Below are 18,779 nucleotides of genomic sequence, written 5' to 3'. Positions count from 1 at the left end.
AACACTGTAAAATTAAGGAATGTTAGAGGGATGCTGGAATGAAGTTATGTGGTTTTAGCAATAATGTTATAAAGGGGTATGTAAAAATGCATGGTTAACAGCTGAAAATGTAAAGTTACAATATATTAAGATAAAATATCAAGATAAAAGCAAAAAGGGCAAGGACTTGCTGAAACAACTACTGAACTAGAATACAAAAAAGGGAGGTGTGAGGAGGTCAGGGAAACAAGCAAATGAAAGACAAGACATGGAAAGACTGATTTGTTTTTAATTGTTTTTTATTTTTCTGTATTTTGTATTTTTTGTTTTCTTTTTTTCTTCTCTTTTTTATTTTTATTTTTGTAACTTCTTTGAAACTGTCCCTGGAAAATAGGGACACTTGGAGGGTCTTGTGCATCTTGGAGGAACAGCCTATAGAGACCCTAGCTTCTGGGTGCACCATGGTCAGATCTGTGTGAGATCTCCTTGCAGGACCCCTGTCAGTGGGTCTGGGCCAGTAAAGGGTAGGATTTGTTCCAGCCGCAATACTGTTAAGTGCAGTGTGTTCCTTTCCCCCATAGGAGTGAATAATAATAATAATAATAATAATAATAATAATAATAATAATATACCCCGCCCATCTGGCTGGGTTTCCCCAGCCACTCTGGGCGGCTTCCAACAAAACACTAAAATACAATAACCTATTAAACATTAAAAGCTTCCCTAAACAGGGCTGCCTTCAGATGTCTTCTAAAAGTTTGGTAGTTATTTTTCTCTTTGGCATCTGGTGGGAGAGCGTTCCACAGGGAGGGCACCACTATCGAGAAGGCCCTCTGCCTGGTTCCCTGTAACTTGGCTTCTCGCAGCGAGGGAACCGCCAGAAGGCTCTCGGCATTGGACCTCAGTGTCCGGGCAGAACGATGGAGGTGGACACGTTCCTTCAGATATACTGGACCGAGGCCGTTTAGGGCTTTAAAGGCCAGCACCAACACTTTGAATTGTGCTCAGAAACATACTAGGAGCCAATGTAGGTCTTTCAAGACCGGTGTTATATGGTCTTGGCGGCCGCTCCCAGTCACCAGTCTAGCTGCCGCATTCTGGATTAGTTGTGGTATCCGGGTCACCTTTAAAGGTAGCCCCACATAGAGCGCATTGCAGTAATCCAAGCGAGAGAGAACCAGAGCATGTACCACTCTGGCGAGACAGTCTGCGGGCAGGTAGGGTCTCAGCCTGCGTACCAGATGGAGCTGGTAAACAGCCGCCCTGGACACAGAATTGACCTGATGGAGGTCAGAATTGACCTCCATGGACAGCTGAGAGTCCAGAATGACTCCCAGGCTGCACACCTGGTCCTTCAGGGGCACAGTTACCCCATTCAGGAACAGGGAGTCCTCCACACCCGCCCGCCTCCTGTCCCCCCAAAACAGTACTTCTGTCTTGTCAGGATTCAACCTCAATCTGTTAGCCGCCATCCATCCTCAAACCGCCTCCAGACACTCCAGAATGGCAGCCATTAGCTGATATGGGAGAAAGTAAAGGCTTGCACTCAAGTACACCATTACTGCTGCTGAAGACCAGCACTCCCCTATCTGTACAACAGCAGCTATGTGGGCCACTCCGCCCATTTGCATAAGGCAGGCATCCTGAAACTCGGCCCTCCAGCTGTTTTGGGACTACAATTCCCATCATCCCTGACCACTGGTCCTGTTAGCTAGGGATGATGGGAGTTGTAGTCCTAAAACAGCTGGAGGGTGAAATTTCAGGATGCCTGGCATAAGGTGTGGAGGGTTCTGCAGCAGATTGTTCCAGGATGAGGTCGTCTTCTGGTCAGTAAGCAAAAGTGCAGGCAGAGCGATTCTCAATGATATTCCCTTGGGCTTTTTTGCACAATCTCTTCCAGAGCAGGATTAGTTAGGGACTCCTTTGGAATCTCCTCTAGGGGGTTTCTTTCTTTCTTTGCTGCCCTCAAACTTGGGAGTCTTCTCGCCTCCAAAAGTGGCATCGGGATTACTGGCTTTGTCGCTATATCCTCCAGAATGAATGGATAAACCATAATATTTTTTTGATAGCCTGTGACCCTGGTAAGAAGCCACATTGGCCAGTGGTAATGACTAATTTTCTCCCACACATGTACCGTATTTTTCGCACCATAGGGCGCACCGGACCATAGGGCGCACCCAGCTTTTTTTGGGGGGGGGGGAAATAAAGGGGAAAAAATTATTTCCCCCCCAGGCGCGGGGCTGGGGCGGGGGAAGCTCGAGCTTCCCCCGACCCCAGCCCCCAAACAGGCAGCTCTCTGCAAGCCGTGGGAGCACTCCCGCTGCTTGTGGAGAGGTCCGCGAAGCCTGGGCGCGCTGAGCTCAGCGCGCACAGACTTCGGCATGCTGGCAACTCTCCGCAAGCAGCGGGAGCCCAGCGCTGGGCTCCCGCTGCTTGCGGAGAGGTGTGCGAAGCCTGGAGAGCGTGAGGGGTCGGTGCGCACCGACCCCTCTCACTCTCCAGGCTTCAGCGAAAGCCTGCATTCGCACCATAGGACGCACACACATTTCCCCTTCATTTTTGGAGGGGGAAAAGTGTGTCCTATGGTGCGAAAAATACGGTATACATGGGCTTAATTATGTATACTACTACTACTACTACTAATAATAATATCCATTTTTGAGGCTATATGCTTCACATTTTTTGCTTAATTTGGGCCCAGGAGTACTCAAATTTAATGACCAGAAAAGATCCATAATTTACGGAAGCATGGCTGAAAAGGTGCAGATCAGATATTACAGTCAAACCTCTTCTTACATCTGCCTCTGCTTGTGTCCATTTCGCCCAACGTCCACTGCAAACCCGGAAGTAACTGGCGGGTTTGCCGCCAACTGCGCATGTGCAAGAGCGGTGATCACCGTGCATATGCAGAAGCGGCGTTCATACATGCGCAGAAGTGGGCAATTGCCGCCTGCACCTGCGCACAACGGCGCCTCTCCCAGCGACCCGTTTCGACCTCTGGATGGACCTCCAGAACGGATTATAGTCGCAGGTAGAGGTTCCACTGTACTTTTGATTTTAATTGTGGATAAAATTGTTCATAAAGGCCAAAGTGTGGTATGTGTTCATAGAGGATAAAATGTGTATAATCATAGAATCCTAGAGTTGGAAGAGACCACAAGGGCCATCGAGTCCAACTCCCTGCCAAGCAGGAAACACCATCAGAGCACTCCTGACATATGGTTGTCAAGCCTCTGCTTAAAGACCTCCAAAGAAGGAGACTCCACCACACTCCTTGGCAGCAAATTCCACTGTCAAACAGCTCTTACTGTCAGGAACTTCTTCCTAATGTTTAGGTGGAATCTTCTTTCTTGTAGTTTGGATCCATTGCTTCGTGTCCGCTTCTCTGAAGCAGCAGAAAACAACCTTTCTCCCTCCTCTATGTGACATCCTTTTATATATTTGAACATGGCTATCATATCACCTCTTAACCTCCTCTTCTCCAGGCTAAACATGCCCAGCTCCCTTAGCCGTTCCTCATAAGGCATCGTTTCCAGGCCTTTGACCATTTTGGTTGCCCTCCTCTGGACACGTTCCAGTTTGTCAGTGTCCTTCTTGAACTGTGGTGCCCAGTGGTACTTTGGGTTACATACACTTCAGGTTACATACGCTTCAGTTTACAGACTCCGCTAACCCTGAAATAGTGCTTCAGGTTAAGAACTTTGCTTCAGGATGAGAACAGAAATCGGGCTCCAGCAGCATGGCAGCAGCAGGAGGCCCCATTAGCTAAAGTGGTGCTTCAGGTTAAGAACAGTTTCGGGTTAAGTACGGACCTCCGGAACGAATGAAGTACTTAACCCGAGGTACCACTGTATACTAAAATTTTCTTCATTAAGCCTGCTATCTGATACTGATCAATCATATCTCTTTTGAGGTAGCATTCCTATTATAAATCAATAGCGCTACTCCGGTCAGCATCCTGCCTTCCAAATATGTAGACCTCTAAATGTCACCACCATCTTAAAGCTACTCCTTATTGACGGCCAACAAGACTGATAATTTTAATATGTTCCTCCAAGTTGACGCCATCTATTCATCTCAGATGGTAAGGACCATCCCATTTTTAGACACCTGGCCCATACACTACTACTGGAGAAGTTAACCACCGGCTTGCCTACTCTGCTGCCTCACCTGAGATGAGTACACATCGATTTCTTATGGATACAAGGCCAGTTGAAGATGCCTAGCTAGCTGAGGTCTAAGATGTGGATGGACTAGGATGTTCACCTATGAAGTACAGTATATAACAACAAAGGTCCGTATAGTTAAAGCTATGGTTTTCCCCATAGTGATGCATGGAAGTGAGAGCTGGACCATAAAGAAGGCTGATCGTCGAAGAATTGATGCTTTTGAATGATGGTGCTGGAGGAGACTCTTGGGAGTCCCATGGACTGTAAGAAGATCAAACCTCTCCATTCTTCAGGAAATCAGCCCTGAGTGCTCACTGGAAGGACAGATCCTGAAGCTGAGGCTCCAATACTTTGGCCACCTCATGAGAAGAGAAGACTCTCTGGAAAAGACCCTGATGTTGGGAAAGATGGAGGGCACAAGGAGAAGGGGACGACAGAGGACGAGATGGCTGGATAATGTTCTCAAAGCTACCAGCATGAGTTTGACCAAACTGCGGGAGGCAGTGGAAGACAGGAGGGCCTGGCGTGCTCTGGTCCATGGGGTCACGAAGAGTCGGATACGACTAAACGACTAAACAACAACAGCAAAACATAACATCAGCACAGTTGCTCTAAGACCAAGCCAAGCAATCCATCAGATGATTCCAGGCAATTCATCTTCTGCCTTTTCCATAGAAAGTATGGCTGTAGGAGGATTTGGGGCAAGGAGAAGGAACTGGTTGACCCTCACCTCCCCAACACACATTCTTTCAACAAGGAGAGCGATTTCTACTGTCCTCTCAAATCCCCCCCATTTCTCTTCTAATTTGCACATGGGATTCAACTAAGATATATCGATTTTGTAATGTTAATTCTGGCGTATTAAGCTTTGTCCTCAGGGTATTCTGGGGTCTTTGCTTTCCTCCTGTTAGTTTTCAGTGGAAGTCAAAATTTATCTGTTTGGCAGAATTTTATTGCTTTTCCTAGCAGGGTTCTTTGTGACTACTTGGAATTCAAGGGAGAAAAGAAGAAGCAACGAACAAGCTGGTGCCTCCATTATACTGCCACTAAAGCTATGGAAAGTTAGTTGCTAGCCAGAAAAGACAGCTGGTTTGCCTTTCTGTAAGGCCTGCATTTGCAGCTAAATCTGCCATTCTTTGTTTTGCAATAAACTGATGAGATTCAAAGGCAGAAGAACTAGAAACCAACTGCAGAGAGTGCACTAGAAAATGTAACTTGAGTCTCAAACCAAAAACAAGCAAACACCTCAATTAACTTAATATTAGGGAGACAACCAATTCTGCAAACATGGTTTCTGAATGTTAAGCACAAAGTTATTGCAGCACTTCACATTGGTTGATCTGCCCTGTTTGTTTTTCTAGGATCTAGGCGTCTCAACTGTGGCAATTGCATCAGTTTCAATCAGGGCATCAATGGACTCTCTTGAGATACCACCCTGAAAACACATCCCATTATCCCAGCTGCCAAAATGAGTAATGAAAACATGCAAGTGTGAATGTTTGCTGTTGTGCGTTTTCTTCCTCCCATGTAATATCCCCTTTCCCCATCCCTTTCGTATGCCTCTTACCAGTTCCCACACCCAGAGCTTTCTCACCGAAACCATCTAAGGAGCTTTGCGGACAGCTAGCCACCTTCTTCTGCATGCATATAACTCACTAGATTGGTCTGTATTGTTGGGCTTTCTGTGGGCCCAACCAGATGTGCATCTAAATGCATATTTAAGCACAGATTCTGTCTTATCTGTGATACTTTGCTTCAATGGAACACTGGGGTGTGCATCCAGGTGCAGGCCACCCGGGGGCGCAAGGGGTGCAGTGCACCTGGGTGCCAAATTCTGGGGGACGCTAAATGTATACCTACTGTATACCGGTCCCTCTCGATTGGTGGCAGTGAAAAGCAATGGAGCGAAAGTCCTCCCCCCCCCCCCGCTCTTCCTTCGCTCTGCTACTCCATAGCGTCAAATATTCCTGACGAGTCAGGAAACAAAAGCAGTTATTTCCGCTGCGTCGTTGTTACAGGTGAGCAATTCCCCCCCCAAGTGAACAACTTGAGCTTTTTTTTGGGGGGGGAGCCAAACAGTGAGTTCACCCCCTCTCTAAAAAATCTGGGGGCAGCTAAACTAAATTTGAGGGGCGCTGGATGGATTGTTGCACCCCATATGCATATGCTAAAGACGGCCCTGTCCAGGTGTTTATCTTGATAGGGATTAGAATGCACATTTGCATTTACATCCAAGTGAACATCCAGTTTGATAGCAAGGGAGTGAAGGATAGGCAGCCAGTTTAATTAGATGCATATCTTTTAAAGTTCCTGGGAAAAAGTGGTAGTAGCTGTGGTTTGGAAAATGCATGCATGAAGACTCATAATTTCTGATTTACTGTGCTGCTTTAAACTGTGAAGGGCTTTAAGTGGTTCAGAATAAGCCAGAGTATTTGCCCAATAGAGAAGGCTTAATGTGTTTTAGAGCTCTTTAACTTTGTGGGCTGAGGATGGGAAGAATGATGTTTGGGGAAGGCATGAGGCAGCTTTATAAAATGATGTCGTCGTGAGTTGGATTGGCATTATTTCACACAATGTGTAATGGACATGGAATTCCCTACTACGTTTCCTTAAAAAAAGATTTAAAAAACTGAGGGAGGGGGCACCCTAATTTCACACACTTTTCACATGAAAGGAAGACCACTAAAAATGTTTAGGGAAATACTTTAAACAAGACTAGATCTCTTGATGGCAGAGAGCTGCTCCTTTGGGATGGCCTTTTTGTTGTTTTGTATCAAATATGTGGAGATATTAGCCTTTGCCTCATTCTTCCTCCGCCTCTCGTTCCACATGATGTCATTGACTGGCTGGCTTCTGAGTAGTGGTGGGAGATGCCAACTGAGGAGCCCTCAAGGGAAGAAGGCTCAGAGCTTGGATGTTGGTGGTGGGATGATGAATGGTCAGAGGGAGAAGATGGAGAAGACTGGGAGGAGGAGGTGTTGGAAGCTGTAGAAGTAACCGGGTTTTGTGAGCAGGAGGAATCTGTGCCAGAGGGAGGAGCAGAAGCAGAGGCAAAAGTGGAGGCTGGAAAGCAGGGGGAGCAAGAGGCAGGGATGAATCAGGCTGGTGAAGAAGCTGGGGGGGTGTCTCCCTTTCCTGCTGTGACCAGCTCCCCTCCTCCCCCCATGTCTCCCAGAACCCGCAGAGGTATGAAGAGGGCGGGGCAAAGACAGGCATGGCGGCATAGTCTCAGATTGCTTGGGAAGGACCCAGGGGAGGAGGAAACTTAAGACAGCTGTGGGAAAGTAGGGGCCTTAGTCCCCATAACTGCCTCATAGGGGCAGTATCTACCAGGACGAGTTGTTGTGCTCTCTAGGCCTAGCCTCCTGAGTCTACCTTGTTTTTTTTCAAAAAAGCCCATGGAACTACAGTAGAGAAACAGAGACAGACAAAAACATAGAGAGATCGTGGACAGAAAAACAGAGCAACACCAAGCTTTGTGGGAACTTTGATCTAACTCGGGATGCTTTGTTTTCTTAATGGCTCAACATGGATAAGGATAAACTCACTCCAAATCGCCATGATTCACTTCATTCTTTAGCCCCAGTGCACACAGTATTTACTGTGGTTTCCTATGAGACCTAAGCCATCACAGGTGGTTGTTGTTGCTGGCATCTGCCTGTCCCAAGAGACAATGGGGTGCTCCTCCAGGGATGAAGTCATACTGCTGTGTTAGCAGTACCACAGTGATCTCCCTGGGGCACAGATCTAGGCAGTGTGTATGGAGGTCCTAGGCTGCCCAGAAGACAAGACCACCCCCTTCTCGGCCTTGCCGATGTGGTCCCAAGGAAAGCAGAGTGATGCGTTTGACACCAGCTTGGCTGAAAAAGTTTCTAGAAGGAGACGTACAAGGAGCCATCCAACCACCTTAGGGACTCCAGATTTGTGTAGGGCTTACTCTTTAGCCCCTTCTTCTCCCAAAAACTTTCTCTTGAATGAGTATAGCTGCAAGGCAGCAGAGGTTTAGGATCAGAGTTTTCCTTCCCAGGCTGACAAGTAGGATCCAGGAAACACAGTGTTGTATTTTATCAGAACAATCAGCTGATCCCACCTCCACAATCATTTATTCCAATTTAAAAACCCCAAACTGCTTGACTGAGATTTGCATTGAGTTCCTTTTCCTAGGAATCTGGTATGATAACTCTACTAACAGAACAATGTGGAAATTTACTTTCATGGGGAAACACCACACTTCTCAATAACTATGAGCACCTTCTGAAACATTCTGCGGATTTCATACAGGCACAGATAAATCCATGAGTTTGACAACTGCTCCCTTGTCTTTAAGCTGATCCAATTATGTAGTGCAAAAGTCTACTGCATGCAAACTGATTATGTTTCAGTTGCTACCATAACCAATAAATATGTGTAATTGTCTGTATACAGTGCTGCAAAATCAAAATTGACTTCATTCCCTTCTTGCAGTGATTTAAATCCGTCCACCCTGTAAATGAGCATAAAAGTGAGATTGTAGATTTCTTTATTTTTACGCAGCAACAGTGTTCACCCTCTCTACATTTCAGCATTCACCTCTGGCACAATCCCTCCCCCACTCCGCCGAATGCTGGCCATGATGTTTTCTGAAACCCTTCTGTTCAATATATTCACCTTATCTGCATTTTTTTAATTCACCCACGCCCATCCTTCAAACTTTTTTATTTTTGGGGGAGAGCTTTCCTGATTCTTGCATGCAGCTCCACAGTTTGAGGATTTGGCTGGGTAACGAGCAGCGATCTTCAAAGGATCTGGCGCATTCACAGCAATTTGGTTCACATGAAAGGCTTGGCAGCCTGTCAAGTGCAGCTGAGAATGCCAATTAGTTGGTGTGCATGAGTGGAGTTGGGGGCGGGAGGGGGCTGCACTCTGGTGGGCATACTGTAACATGAGGCTGGAGACAAAAGAGGGGAGACCAGCCTTGCTATACAGGGCTGGGCAGGATTAAGTTCTAATTGACAAAACCTCTGCTTAAAATCTGCAAGGAAGTCCTGTGGGCATTTAATGGATCTTTTTACTGTCTTCCCCTGTAGGATTTCAGGGCTCGGCGCTGCGTTTTCAAAATCCTCGTTTCCAGCATATTATTGCCATATGTCGCTTTGCTTTGCTACTAGCTACCTGTTAACAAATAGCTCCAAATATACCCCGAATGGTTCCTTATAAATTTCTTTTTGAGTTGCAGAAACTTGCAGTGGTAAAATCTGCAAGCAATTTCCAGTTTTGAGAAGTGAAGTAGGCAGAACTCTGCTGCTCCGGGTTGGGAGCATTTTCCACAGCATCCTCAAGAACACTAGGCCATTGTATCTTTGCTGTGGGATGCACCTGGTTGCTTGTTCTTCCTTTTAGAACCTCCACTGCAGCCTGATTTTAGAAGGACAAAGTACAAGATGCAGGTCTTGTCAGAGTTGCCCTTGCATGGGACATACAGAAGGGTAGACCGAGGCACCAGTTACCTAGTCAGCTCACTAGGCTCAGGAGCAGTCGGCATGTCTGTGTTGGTGCCACAGAGATGGCCTAAAAACAGTAGCAGCCATCCCCCTTACCAAGATGGAACAGAGCAGGGGAACAGCAACAGTGGGGTGGTGCTTTCTTTCTTAGTAATTTATTACATTACTTTTCCGGGCAGCTCAAGATAACATACACGGTTCCCCATGTTATTCTCCCAACCACCTGTGAAGTAGGTCAAGCACAAAGGTGGTGAAGTGGCCAAGGGTCACCGAGAGAGTGTTATGTCTGAGCAAGGATTTGAAGCGAGGTCTCCCCACATCTTGTCTAATACTCATAAGCACAACAACATCTGCTTTGTCCTTAATAAAGTAACATTCAGCACTGATGCTTTCCGTTCACCACAGCTTTCCCCACTGCTGGTCTCCCAAACAGTTTCATTGGCCCAAATAAGCACCGATTTATAGAAAGGCACCATGTAAGCTTCAAAATAAATAAAGCAGTTTTTCACTTCCTGGATTTTCCTGAATTCTGTGAAATGTTGCCTCCAACATGGCCGGTTCCCAGAAGTCTCAGTTGCCTCCTCAGCTATAATTTTGATTTATGCCATCATTTGCAAGGAGTGTAAAACAGTTCCATCTCCTCCTTGGGAACGCCAGTCGGTAAACATAAACAAAAGGGCTTTGGTTCGCTATTAATGGAAGCATTAATTAATCTCCCATCATGTTAGTAGCCAGCTGAAAAGCTAAAAAAACAGGAAAGAAACTGAACTGGCAGTAGGTAGCAAAAACATATTCAGCGTGTTGGAATGTGCCATTTAATTCAGTTCCTGCAAAAGCACAGCTGCCTTCCAGTTCAGATGCTGCTTTATGATGTTTTAAACTGTGTTCCTCCTTTCCCTGTCGTTGAATCTAGATGATGCAAGTTCAGGAAGAGAGAGTCTAGCGCCCGAAGTTCCCAATAGTGAATCTGAAGATCATTCTGGAAAGCTCTGGGGTAAGCAAAGACACATTCAATTTTACTAGCTATGTTATGGCTAGAGGATAAGAAGACGGAACACAGTTCCAGTTAACAGGGACTTCACTGGCAAGATATTATTCCTGTGGAACAAACACATATTGCAGCCAAATAGAGTTCGACTGATGGTTTTTTTTAATGTAGTTAAGATTTATTATTGTAAATAATTACCGTATTTTTCGCTTTATAGGACGCACTTTCCCCCTCCAAAAATGAAGGAGAAATGTGTGTGCGTCCTATGGGGCGAATGCAGGCTTTCGCTAAAGCCTGGAGAGCAAGAGGGGTTGGTGCGCACCGCCGGGCACCCAAGGCTTGCAGACAACAGCCTGCAGCCCGAAACCTGGGGAGCGCAGCGGAGTGTGCCCCGGGCTTCGGGCAGATATCCGCAAGCCTGGGGAGACTGGCGGGAGTTCCTGCCGGGCTCCCAAGGCTTGCGGATAGCAGCCTGTTCTGGGGGCTGGGGTTGGGGGAAGCTCGGGCTTCCCCCACCCCAGCCCCGCACCTGGGGGGCGGAAAATAATTGATTTTTCTTTATTCCCCCCCAAAAAAACTAGGTGCGTCCTATGGGCCGGTGCGCCCTATAGGGCGAAAAATATGGTAGTTGATGGTAATCTTCCTTTTGACAGTTCGGGTGGCCATTTCAATGTCTGACCATTTAACGGCATCATGCTCGCACCTTGTATTTTTGGCAGAATCTTCATTCTCATATTTCAAACTCTTCTTGCCAAAATATCTGCGTCGTTGCAATAGGGTGATCTTTCTTTCTATCTGTATTTTTGTGACACTTTAACCTGTAACATCAGTTCACCTCTGTGTCTTGTTCAATGACTCTTTAAACAACCTTGAAGTTTCTAACCCATGATGCACTGCAGTAGTAAGGTAAACACAGAGGGACAAATACATCAAGACTATTTATCTAAGCTGAGTAATTGTTTAAATTGGTGTGCAATCAATACCTGCTACAGTTCAAACTGACAGATGAGTTTTCCACACACACAAAAACAACACAAAAATATGAGAGACACTATTGCAAAGTGGAAATCCTCCAGCTGGTTTTGCAGATAACTAAGAACCACCACACGCTTCGCAACGTAACATCTGTGTTTGCTGTCTTTTTTTCTCTTAGAAACACTTGTTTTAAAATAGCACAACAGATTTTATAAAGTCAAGTCATGGCATGAGCAATCACCAATGAAATAAAATGTAATAATGCTACTCTGAACTAGAAAAACAATCACAACTTTGTATTTCTAAATGTTATCCTTTGCTTTTGTCAGATACCGTATTTTTTGCTCTATAAGACTCACCTTTCCCCTCCTAAAAAGTAAAGGGAAATGTGTGTTTCTTATGGAGTGAATGCAGGCTGTGCAGCTATCCCAGAAGCCAGAACAGCAAGAGGGATTGCTGCTTTTGCTGCGCAGCGATCCCTCTTGCTGTTCTGGCTTCTGAGATTCAGAATATTTTTTTTCTTGTTTTCCTCCTCCAAAAACTAGGTGCATCTTGTGGTCTGGTGTGTCTTATAGAGCGAGAATATATTGCTTATATACAGGGATCTAACAGCTAGTCAGGAAACACATATGGCATACCATGTTAGCACACGGCATCTTTTAGTTGTTTAAATTATTTGGCTTCCCATGATCTGGGCTGAACAATGGGGGTGAAGACGCTCCTTCAGGTACACTGGGCCAAGGCCATTTAGGTCAGCACCAACACTTTTGACTTGTGCTCGGAAACATACTGTGAGCCAGTGGAGATTCTTTAGGACCAGTGTTATATGGTCCCGGCAGCCACTCCCAGTCACCAGCCTGGCTGCCGCATTCTGGATTACAAAGCAAATTCCCAGGGATGTGTAGTGGAACACTTGAAAAAAAGAAGATGAAATACGAGGTGCTTTGTGCAAAAATCCTTTGACCCTTTCAGTCTAGCTAGCAAAGCTTCAGCAAATTATACAGATTTTGGAGCAGGTGTTTACAGAAAAGAAAGATAACTCCCCCTTTCATTGCCTTTCTTTCTTTCTTTCTTTCTTTCTTTCTTTCTTTCTTTCTTTCTTTCTTTCTTTCTTTCTCATTTGTTAACTTGGCATCCTTTCTTTGCCCCACCCCCATTTGCATTCCAATTTTTTTTTTCTGGGGGAGAAATTTCACAACTGTTTGATCTGGCTTCAGTGTAACATACAGAGAAATGGAGAGCAGCTTAGGTGAGGCAGGTAATCACTTTACCTATTTGAGAGGGAGAGAGAGAGAGAGCGCAAGCACACTCCAAAAGTATTTCTTTCCTTACTGATTGTTGTGAGCAACATGAGTACTACTACTACTACTACTACTAATATTTTATTTATATCCCGCCCTTCCCAGCCAAAGCCAGGCTCAGAGCAGCTAACAACAGTAAAAATAGCACAGTTTACATAAAATCACAGTCAATTAATTGAAATACATTCTAAAATCAATTCAGAATCAAATTAATGGCAACCATTGGGCTAAAGTTCTATGAGGATTACAGAAGGAGAGAGGGGGGTTAGACTGTGTCTTGGCCAAAGGCCTGGTGGAACAGCTCTGTCTTGCAAGCCCTGTGGAAAGATGTCAAGTCCCGCAGGGCCCTAGTCTCTTGTTACAGAGCGTTCCACCAGATCAGGGTCATGGCTGAAAAAACCCTGGCTTTGGTTGAGGCCAGCCTAACCTCCCTGTGGCCTGGGATCTCCAAGATGTTTTTATTTGATGACCGTATGGTCCTCCGTGGGACATATCAGAGGAGGTGGTCCCGTAGGTACGAGGGTCCTAGGCCGTATAGGGCTTTAAAGGTTAAAACCAGCACCTTAAAACTTGACTAAACTATATGCCCGGGGCAGAAATGAGGGGAAGATGGGAGGAGGCAAACTACAGACCATGGATTACATATTGGGGGCAACACTATGTAAGCCAGCAAAGTTAGCTTTTTCAGAGTTACCTGTTCTTTGGATTTTATTGTACAGTGGTACCTCGGGTTAAGAACTTAATTCGTTCTGGAGGTCTGTTCTTAACCTGAATCTGTTCTTAACCTGAAGCACCACTTTAGCTAATGGGGCCTCCTGCCGCCGGAGCATGATTTTTTGTTTTCATCCTGAAGCAAAGTTCTTAACCTGAGGTACTATTTCTGGGTGAGCAGAGTCTGTAACCCGAAGCGTATGCAACCCGAGGAACCACTGTAGTAGCAATTGCAATAAAAGCAACATGGCAAATCTGAATGAATCGGTGCAGGAGCAAATGCCTCAAAATGGCACCCGTGTGTGGCAAGGTAGATTGATAGATTAGAAGTGAAAGGAATGGCGCTAGACTGAGAGTAAGTCGTGAGAGTGAGCAGTTTGGACCTCTTTTTCCTTAAGGACCTTTTCCTTAACAGTTGCTTTAGCAAGGCTGGGATTTTTACCTTCTAGATTGGTTGGTGTGGTGTTGCTCAGACACCTAATAGCTCTGCTGACAAACGGGGTTGTCTTTTGAAGCTCCCATGGAGCGTGATTGTTTTCACTGCAAGGGATGCCTCCCGCTTTCAGGGAGATGATCTGGGGAATACCTACACATTTACACACCAGTCCCTACAGAATGAGCTAGGATATCACACTTGTCACTCCAGCTGTCTGCTAGGTCGCTGAATGCCGGAGTCACTCCCGTTCATTGGGTTACACATGAAAGCCCATGAGCAGAGAGCAAAGCATTTCTGTGCTGCGCAAGAAAGAGTTTGAAATAAAATATCCTGACGTGGCCGAGACCCAGAATGTCAGGGTGGGGTAGAGAAGGGGACACTTGCTGCTCTGGCTAAAAATGTTCCTGGAGGTACAATGTACATAAGGGAGATGTTTGAGCTAGATTCCCCCATCAGATGTATCCGAAATATGAGGTCAGTGTGTGAGAATAGATGGACAGGCTGAACAGGAGGGGGAATGGAGATGAGGTTATGAGGGAAAGTCTGCACTTTAAAGCCTGCTCACATAGTGAGAGCTACGCATATCCTTTCCGTTTCCACGTTGTGTGTTGGGAAAGAGGAGCCGTCGCACTCTGTTTTGTTGTTTGGCCTGAAGATAAGGAAGAATGGCTGGGAGGAGGGCATATCTGTCTCCAATCCGTCCCCTGCATGTAGGCAGATTACATTTGCCCAGCTGCATGCTGGAATTGCCAGAAGCCCCTATGGGAATGAACTTAGCACTGTCCACCTTTCCCTGTAGCACACACCTATGGATTGCTTTATTGATCAGAAAAAGATCTATTCATCTCTTCATTCGAAATTTTTCAGCCCATCTTTGTAAAGTAAGTGATCCAGTGAGGTATCAATGTGTAGGGAAGCAGGTGGCACTGTGGTCTAAACCACTGAGCCTCTTGGGCTTGCTGATCGGAAGGTTGGTGGTTTGAATCCCTGCGACGGAGTGAGCTTCTGTTGCTCTGTCCCAGCTCCTGCCAACCTAGCAGTTTGAAAGCACGCCAGTGCAAGTAGATAAATAGGTACCACTGTGGCTGGAAGGTAAACAGCATTTCTGTGTGCTCTGGTTTCCGTCACGGTGTTCCGTTGTGCCAGAAGCGGTTTAGTCCTGCTGGCCACATGACCTGGAAAGCTGTCTGTGGACAAATGCCGGCTCCCTCGGCCTAAAGCGAGATGAGTGCCACACTTCATAATCTCCTTTGACTGGACTTAACCCCCAGGGGTCCTTTACCTTTATAGAATGCACACATATCAACATATCTCAGTAATTAAAATTAGTACATTCAGAGTGTTTAGTTTTAAGAGCACTTATGTTATAAGATGGCAGGTGCAAAGAAAAGCTCTATATCATCAGTGTATTGTTGACAACTTTCCAACTCCAGATGATGCCACTCACTGGTTTCATGTAGGTGTTCAAAAAGCATGGGGGATAAAAACAAACCTCATGGCAACACCCTCAGAAAATAACCCAAGTAGAACTGGATTGGTGCCACCCAACCCAGCTTGGACAGTCACTGCAGAAGAATGCCACAGTCGACAGTATCGAAGGCTGCTTAGATATCAGGGAGAATTAACAAGGGCACACGGTTCCTGTCTCTCTCCCAACAGAGATGATCATACAGGGTGATCAAGGAATTTCCCATACCAAAACCAGGCCTAAACCCTGATTCAAATGGATCTGGAGTATCACAGATAGATTTTTGAAAAGGGTAAAGGTGTAGTCCATGGGTTTTTATTAGCTTTCTTTGAAAAAGCTTTGATACAATCTGTGTGTGTGCGCGCGCACACACACACACACACACGGTTCTGTGAGGTAGCTCAGGCAAATGGGGTGCTTTTCAAAGCAAGCTTGGCACTTGGTGGGAAGCCTGGTACAGTGGTACATCGGGTTACATACGCTTCAGGTTACAGACTCCGCCAACCCAGAAATAGTGCTTCAGGTTAAGAACTTTGCTTCAGGATGAGAACAGAAATCGTGCGGTGGCGGTGTGGCGGCAGCAGGAGGCCCCATTAGCTAAAGTGGTGCTTCAGGTTAAGAACAGTTTCAGGTTAAGTACAGACCTCTGGAACGAATTAAGTACTTAACCCGAGGTACCACTGTAATTCTTGTTAGGAGAAAGAAGCTGCGATAAACAGGAACTTGGTAAAATGCAATGTGCACATGTATAACAATAATACCTATCTCATACTATTCTGTGTGCTTCTGATTCTTCCTTGTGTTGATAGTTTTGGAAGGTTCCCAAACATTAGCACTAAAGAACTGTAAGATTTGTAGGGTGCTGTACTGGATGATCGACTCTGCATCACCTGTGTCACTTAGTGTCTTATAGATTTGGCTTTTGTTGCTCATGGGCATAACCCTCTGACTCACTGTATACCCAGTACGTTTCCGAGCACGATTCAAAGTGTTGGTGCTGACCTTGAAAGCCCTAAACGGCCTCGGTCCAGTATACCTGAAGGAGCGTCTCCACCCCCATCGTTCAGCCCGGACACTGAGATCCAGCGCCGAGGGCCTTCTGGCGGTTCCCTCATTGTGAGAAGTGAGGCTACAGGGAACCAGACAGAGGGCCTTCTCGGTGGTGGCACCCGCCCTGTGGAACGCCCTCCCATCAGATGTCAAAGAGATAAACAATTACCTGGCATTCAGAAGACATCTTAAGGCAGCCCTGTTCAGGGACGTTTTTAATATGTAACGCTGTATTGTTTTTAACACTTGATTGGGAGCCGCCCAGAGTGGCTGGGGAAACTCAGCCAGATGGGCAGGGTATAAATAATAAATTATTATTATTATTATTATTATTATTATTATTATTATTATTATACCGTTTTGGCAGTTTTCTTCCCCCCCTTGATGCCTTGCTTGCTTTTGCAGTTCGCCCTCGGTTCACTCAGCCGGCCAAAATGAGAAGGAGAGTGATTGCCCGACCTGTCGGGAGTTCGGTCCGCTTGAAATGCATGGCTAGCGGGAATCCTCGACCGGACATCAGCTGGTTAAAAGACAACAAGCCTCTTATGCCGCAGGCGATGGGTGAGAACAAAAGGAAGAAGTGGACGCTGAATTTGAAGAACCTGAAGCCAGAGGACAGTGGGAAGTACACCTGCCGAGTATTCAACAGAATTGGGGAAATCAACGCTACCTACAAAGTTGAAGTGATACGTAAGTACTGAAGCATCCACACCTGGATGTACCGTATTTTTCGCTCCATAGGGCGCACCAGACCATAGGGCGCACCCAGTTTTTAGGGGGGGGGAATCAAGAAAAATAATCTTATTTTCCTCCCCAGCCCCAAAGAGCAGCGTACAGGATGCGCGCAACCTCTCCCTGCGCGCAGCTATGGAACAAGCCCACTCGCTGTTTTGGCTTCCCCTTTAGCCCCGTGCAGCCTCTCCTTGCCAGGAGACACTGCACAGGGCTAAAGAATCCATAGCCCTGTGGAGCCTCTCCTTGCGGAGGGGTTGCGCGCAGCTATGGAAGAAGGCAAGGCAGTGAGCGGGATGGATCCCGTTTGCTGTTTTGGCTTCCCCTTTAGCCCCGTGCAGCCTCTCCCTGCCGGAGGGGTTGCGCACAGCTATGGCACAAGCCTGCATTCGCTCCATAGGACGCACACACATTTCCCCTCAATTTTTGGAGGGGGAAAACTGCGTCCAATAGAGCAAAAAATACCGTATATTCGTGCTTACTCAAAAGTCCGTCCCACAGCATTCAGTCCACTGGCTGTTTTGGCTTCCTCTTTAGCCTTCTAAAGAAGCCATAGCCACGTGCAGCCTCTCCCCGCCAGAGGGGCTGCACACGGCTATCTCTGAAGCCTGGAGAGCGAGAGGGGTTGGTGAGCACCGACGCCTCTCGCTCTCCAGGCTTCAGCGAAAGCAACACGTAGCCTCCGGAGCGCGGAGGGAGTGCTCCCTCTGCCCTTCGGAGGCTTAGTGTTGCTATCGTTGAAGCCAAGGAGCCTGCATTCGCTCCATAGGACACACACACATTTCCCCTTAATTTTTGGAGGGGGGAAAGTGTGTCCTATAGAGCGAAAAATACGGTAAGTTCCACTTAAATCAGATGGGTTTGCTTCCAGGCTTAGGACTCAGAAATGAAACACATACAGTGATGGTCCCCAAACTCTACACCTCTTTGTGATGTAAATACTGTAGTGGACCCAACAACATTTAGAGAGGTAGTGTGTGCACAGAGATAAGTTTTGGCTCAGATATAGACTGGAAATGTAGAATGAAGCTAATCAGAACTTTTCACAGCTATCTGACTGGGTCGAGTCTGTAAAAAGAGGCCAAGCAATTGGGAAGACCTGGGATGTCTGGAACTGTTCCTGATTTTGGACCCATAAAACGATTACAAAATCTTAGCAGCAGAACTCTTGGGACAGATATACTAACCCTAAACGGATACTTTGCTGTCAGGAGAGTTGATGGGTAGAGATCCACTCTAACAGAAAGCTATAATTTGTCAAAATGAAAAGAATTTGAAGAGGTGGTAATTGTGCATTGACGTTTTTATCACGTAAAGGAACAGCGGAAAACGTTCCTTTTTCATATTCGGCAGTGCTTTGTGTTTTGGGCTCAGTGACAGAATTGCAAATAATTGGGGCAGCTCAAAGTCACTGAAGAGAAATGGTAGAATCTCATCACTTGAATTATTGAAAATGTAAGGCTTGTGGGTGATTAGATCATTCCCACGTC

At 46.2% G+C, this 18,779-nt stretch overlaps 2 protein-coding genes across 4 annotated transcripts in view; one reads left to right on the top strand and one right to left on the bottom strand.

The window, feature by feature from the left end:
* Nucleotides 1-18,779, bottom strand: part of SPON2 (spondin 2) — a 594,586-nt gene that overhangs the window by 20,476 nt on the left and 555,331 nt on the right. The window contains exon 7 of one of the 3 annotated variants that reach the window (XR_014168481.1): nt 3,365-3,479. The exons of the other annotated variants lie outside the window; for them this stretch is intronic. The gene's annotated coding sequence lies outside the window, so the exon portion shown is untranslated. Of the gene's footprint in view, nt 1-3,364; nt 3,480-18,779 lie in introns of those variants that run through there. 3 annotated transcript variants of the gene reach the window in all.
* Nucleotides 1-18,779, top strand: part of FGFRL1 (fibroblast growth factor receptor like 1) — a 165,988-nt gene that overhangs the window by 139,041 nt on the left and 8,168 nt on the right. Inside the window, exons 4-5 of the mRNA XM_081911793.1 lie at nt 10,542-10,622; nt 16,963-17,247. Of these exons, the coding sequence (XP_081767919.1) occupies nt 10,542-10,622; nt 16,963-17,247 (366 nt within the window). The remainder of the gene's footprint in view (nt 1-10,541; nt 10,623-16,962; nt 17,248-18,779) is intronic.

The sequence above is a fragment of the Podarcis melisellensis genome (genome assembly GCF_964234715.1).
Source record: "Podarcis melisellensis genome assembly, chromosome: 5".
Lineage (NCBI taxonomy): Eukaryota > Metazoa > Chordata > Lepidosauria > Squamata > Lacertidae > Podarcis > Podarcis melisellensis.
The sequence above is the reverse complement of the archived record's forward strand: the minus strand, read 5'-3'. Positions and strand labels throughout refer to the sequence as shown.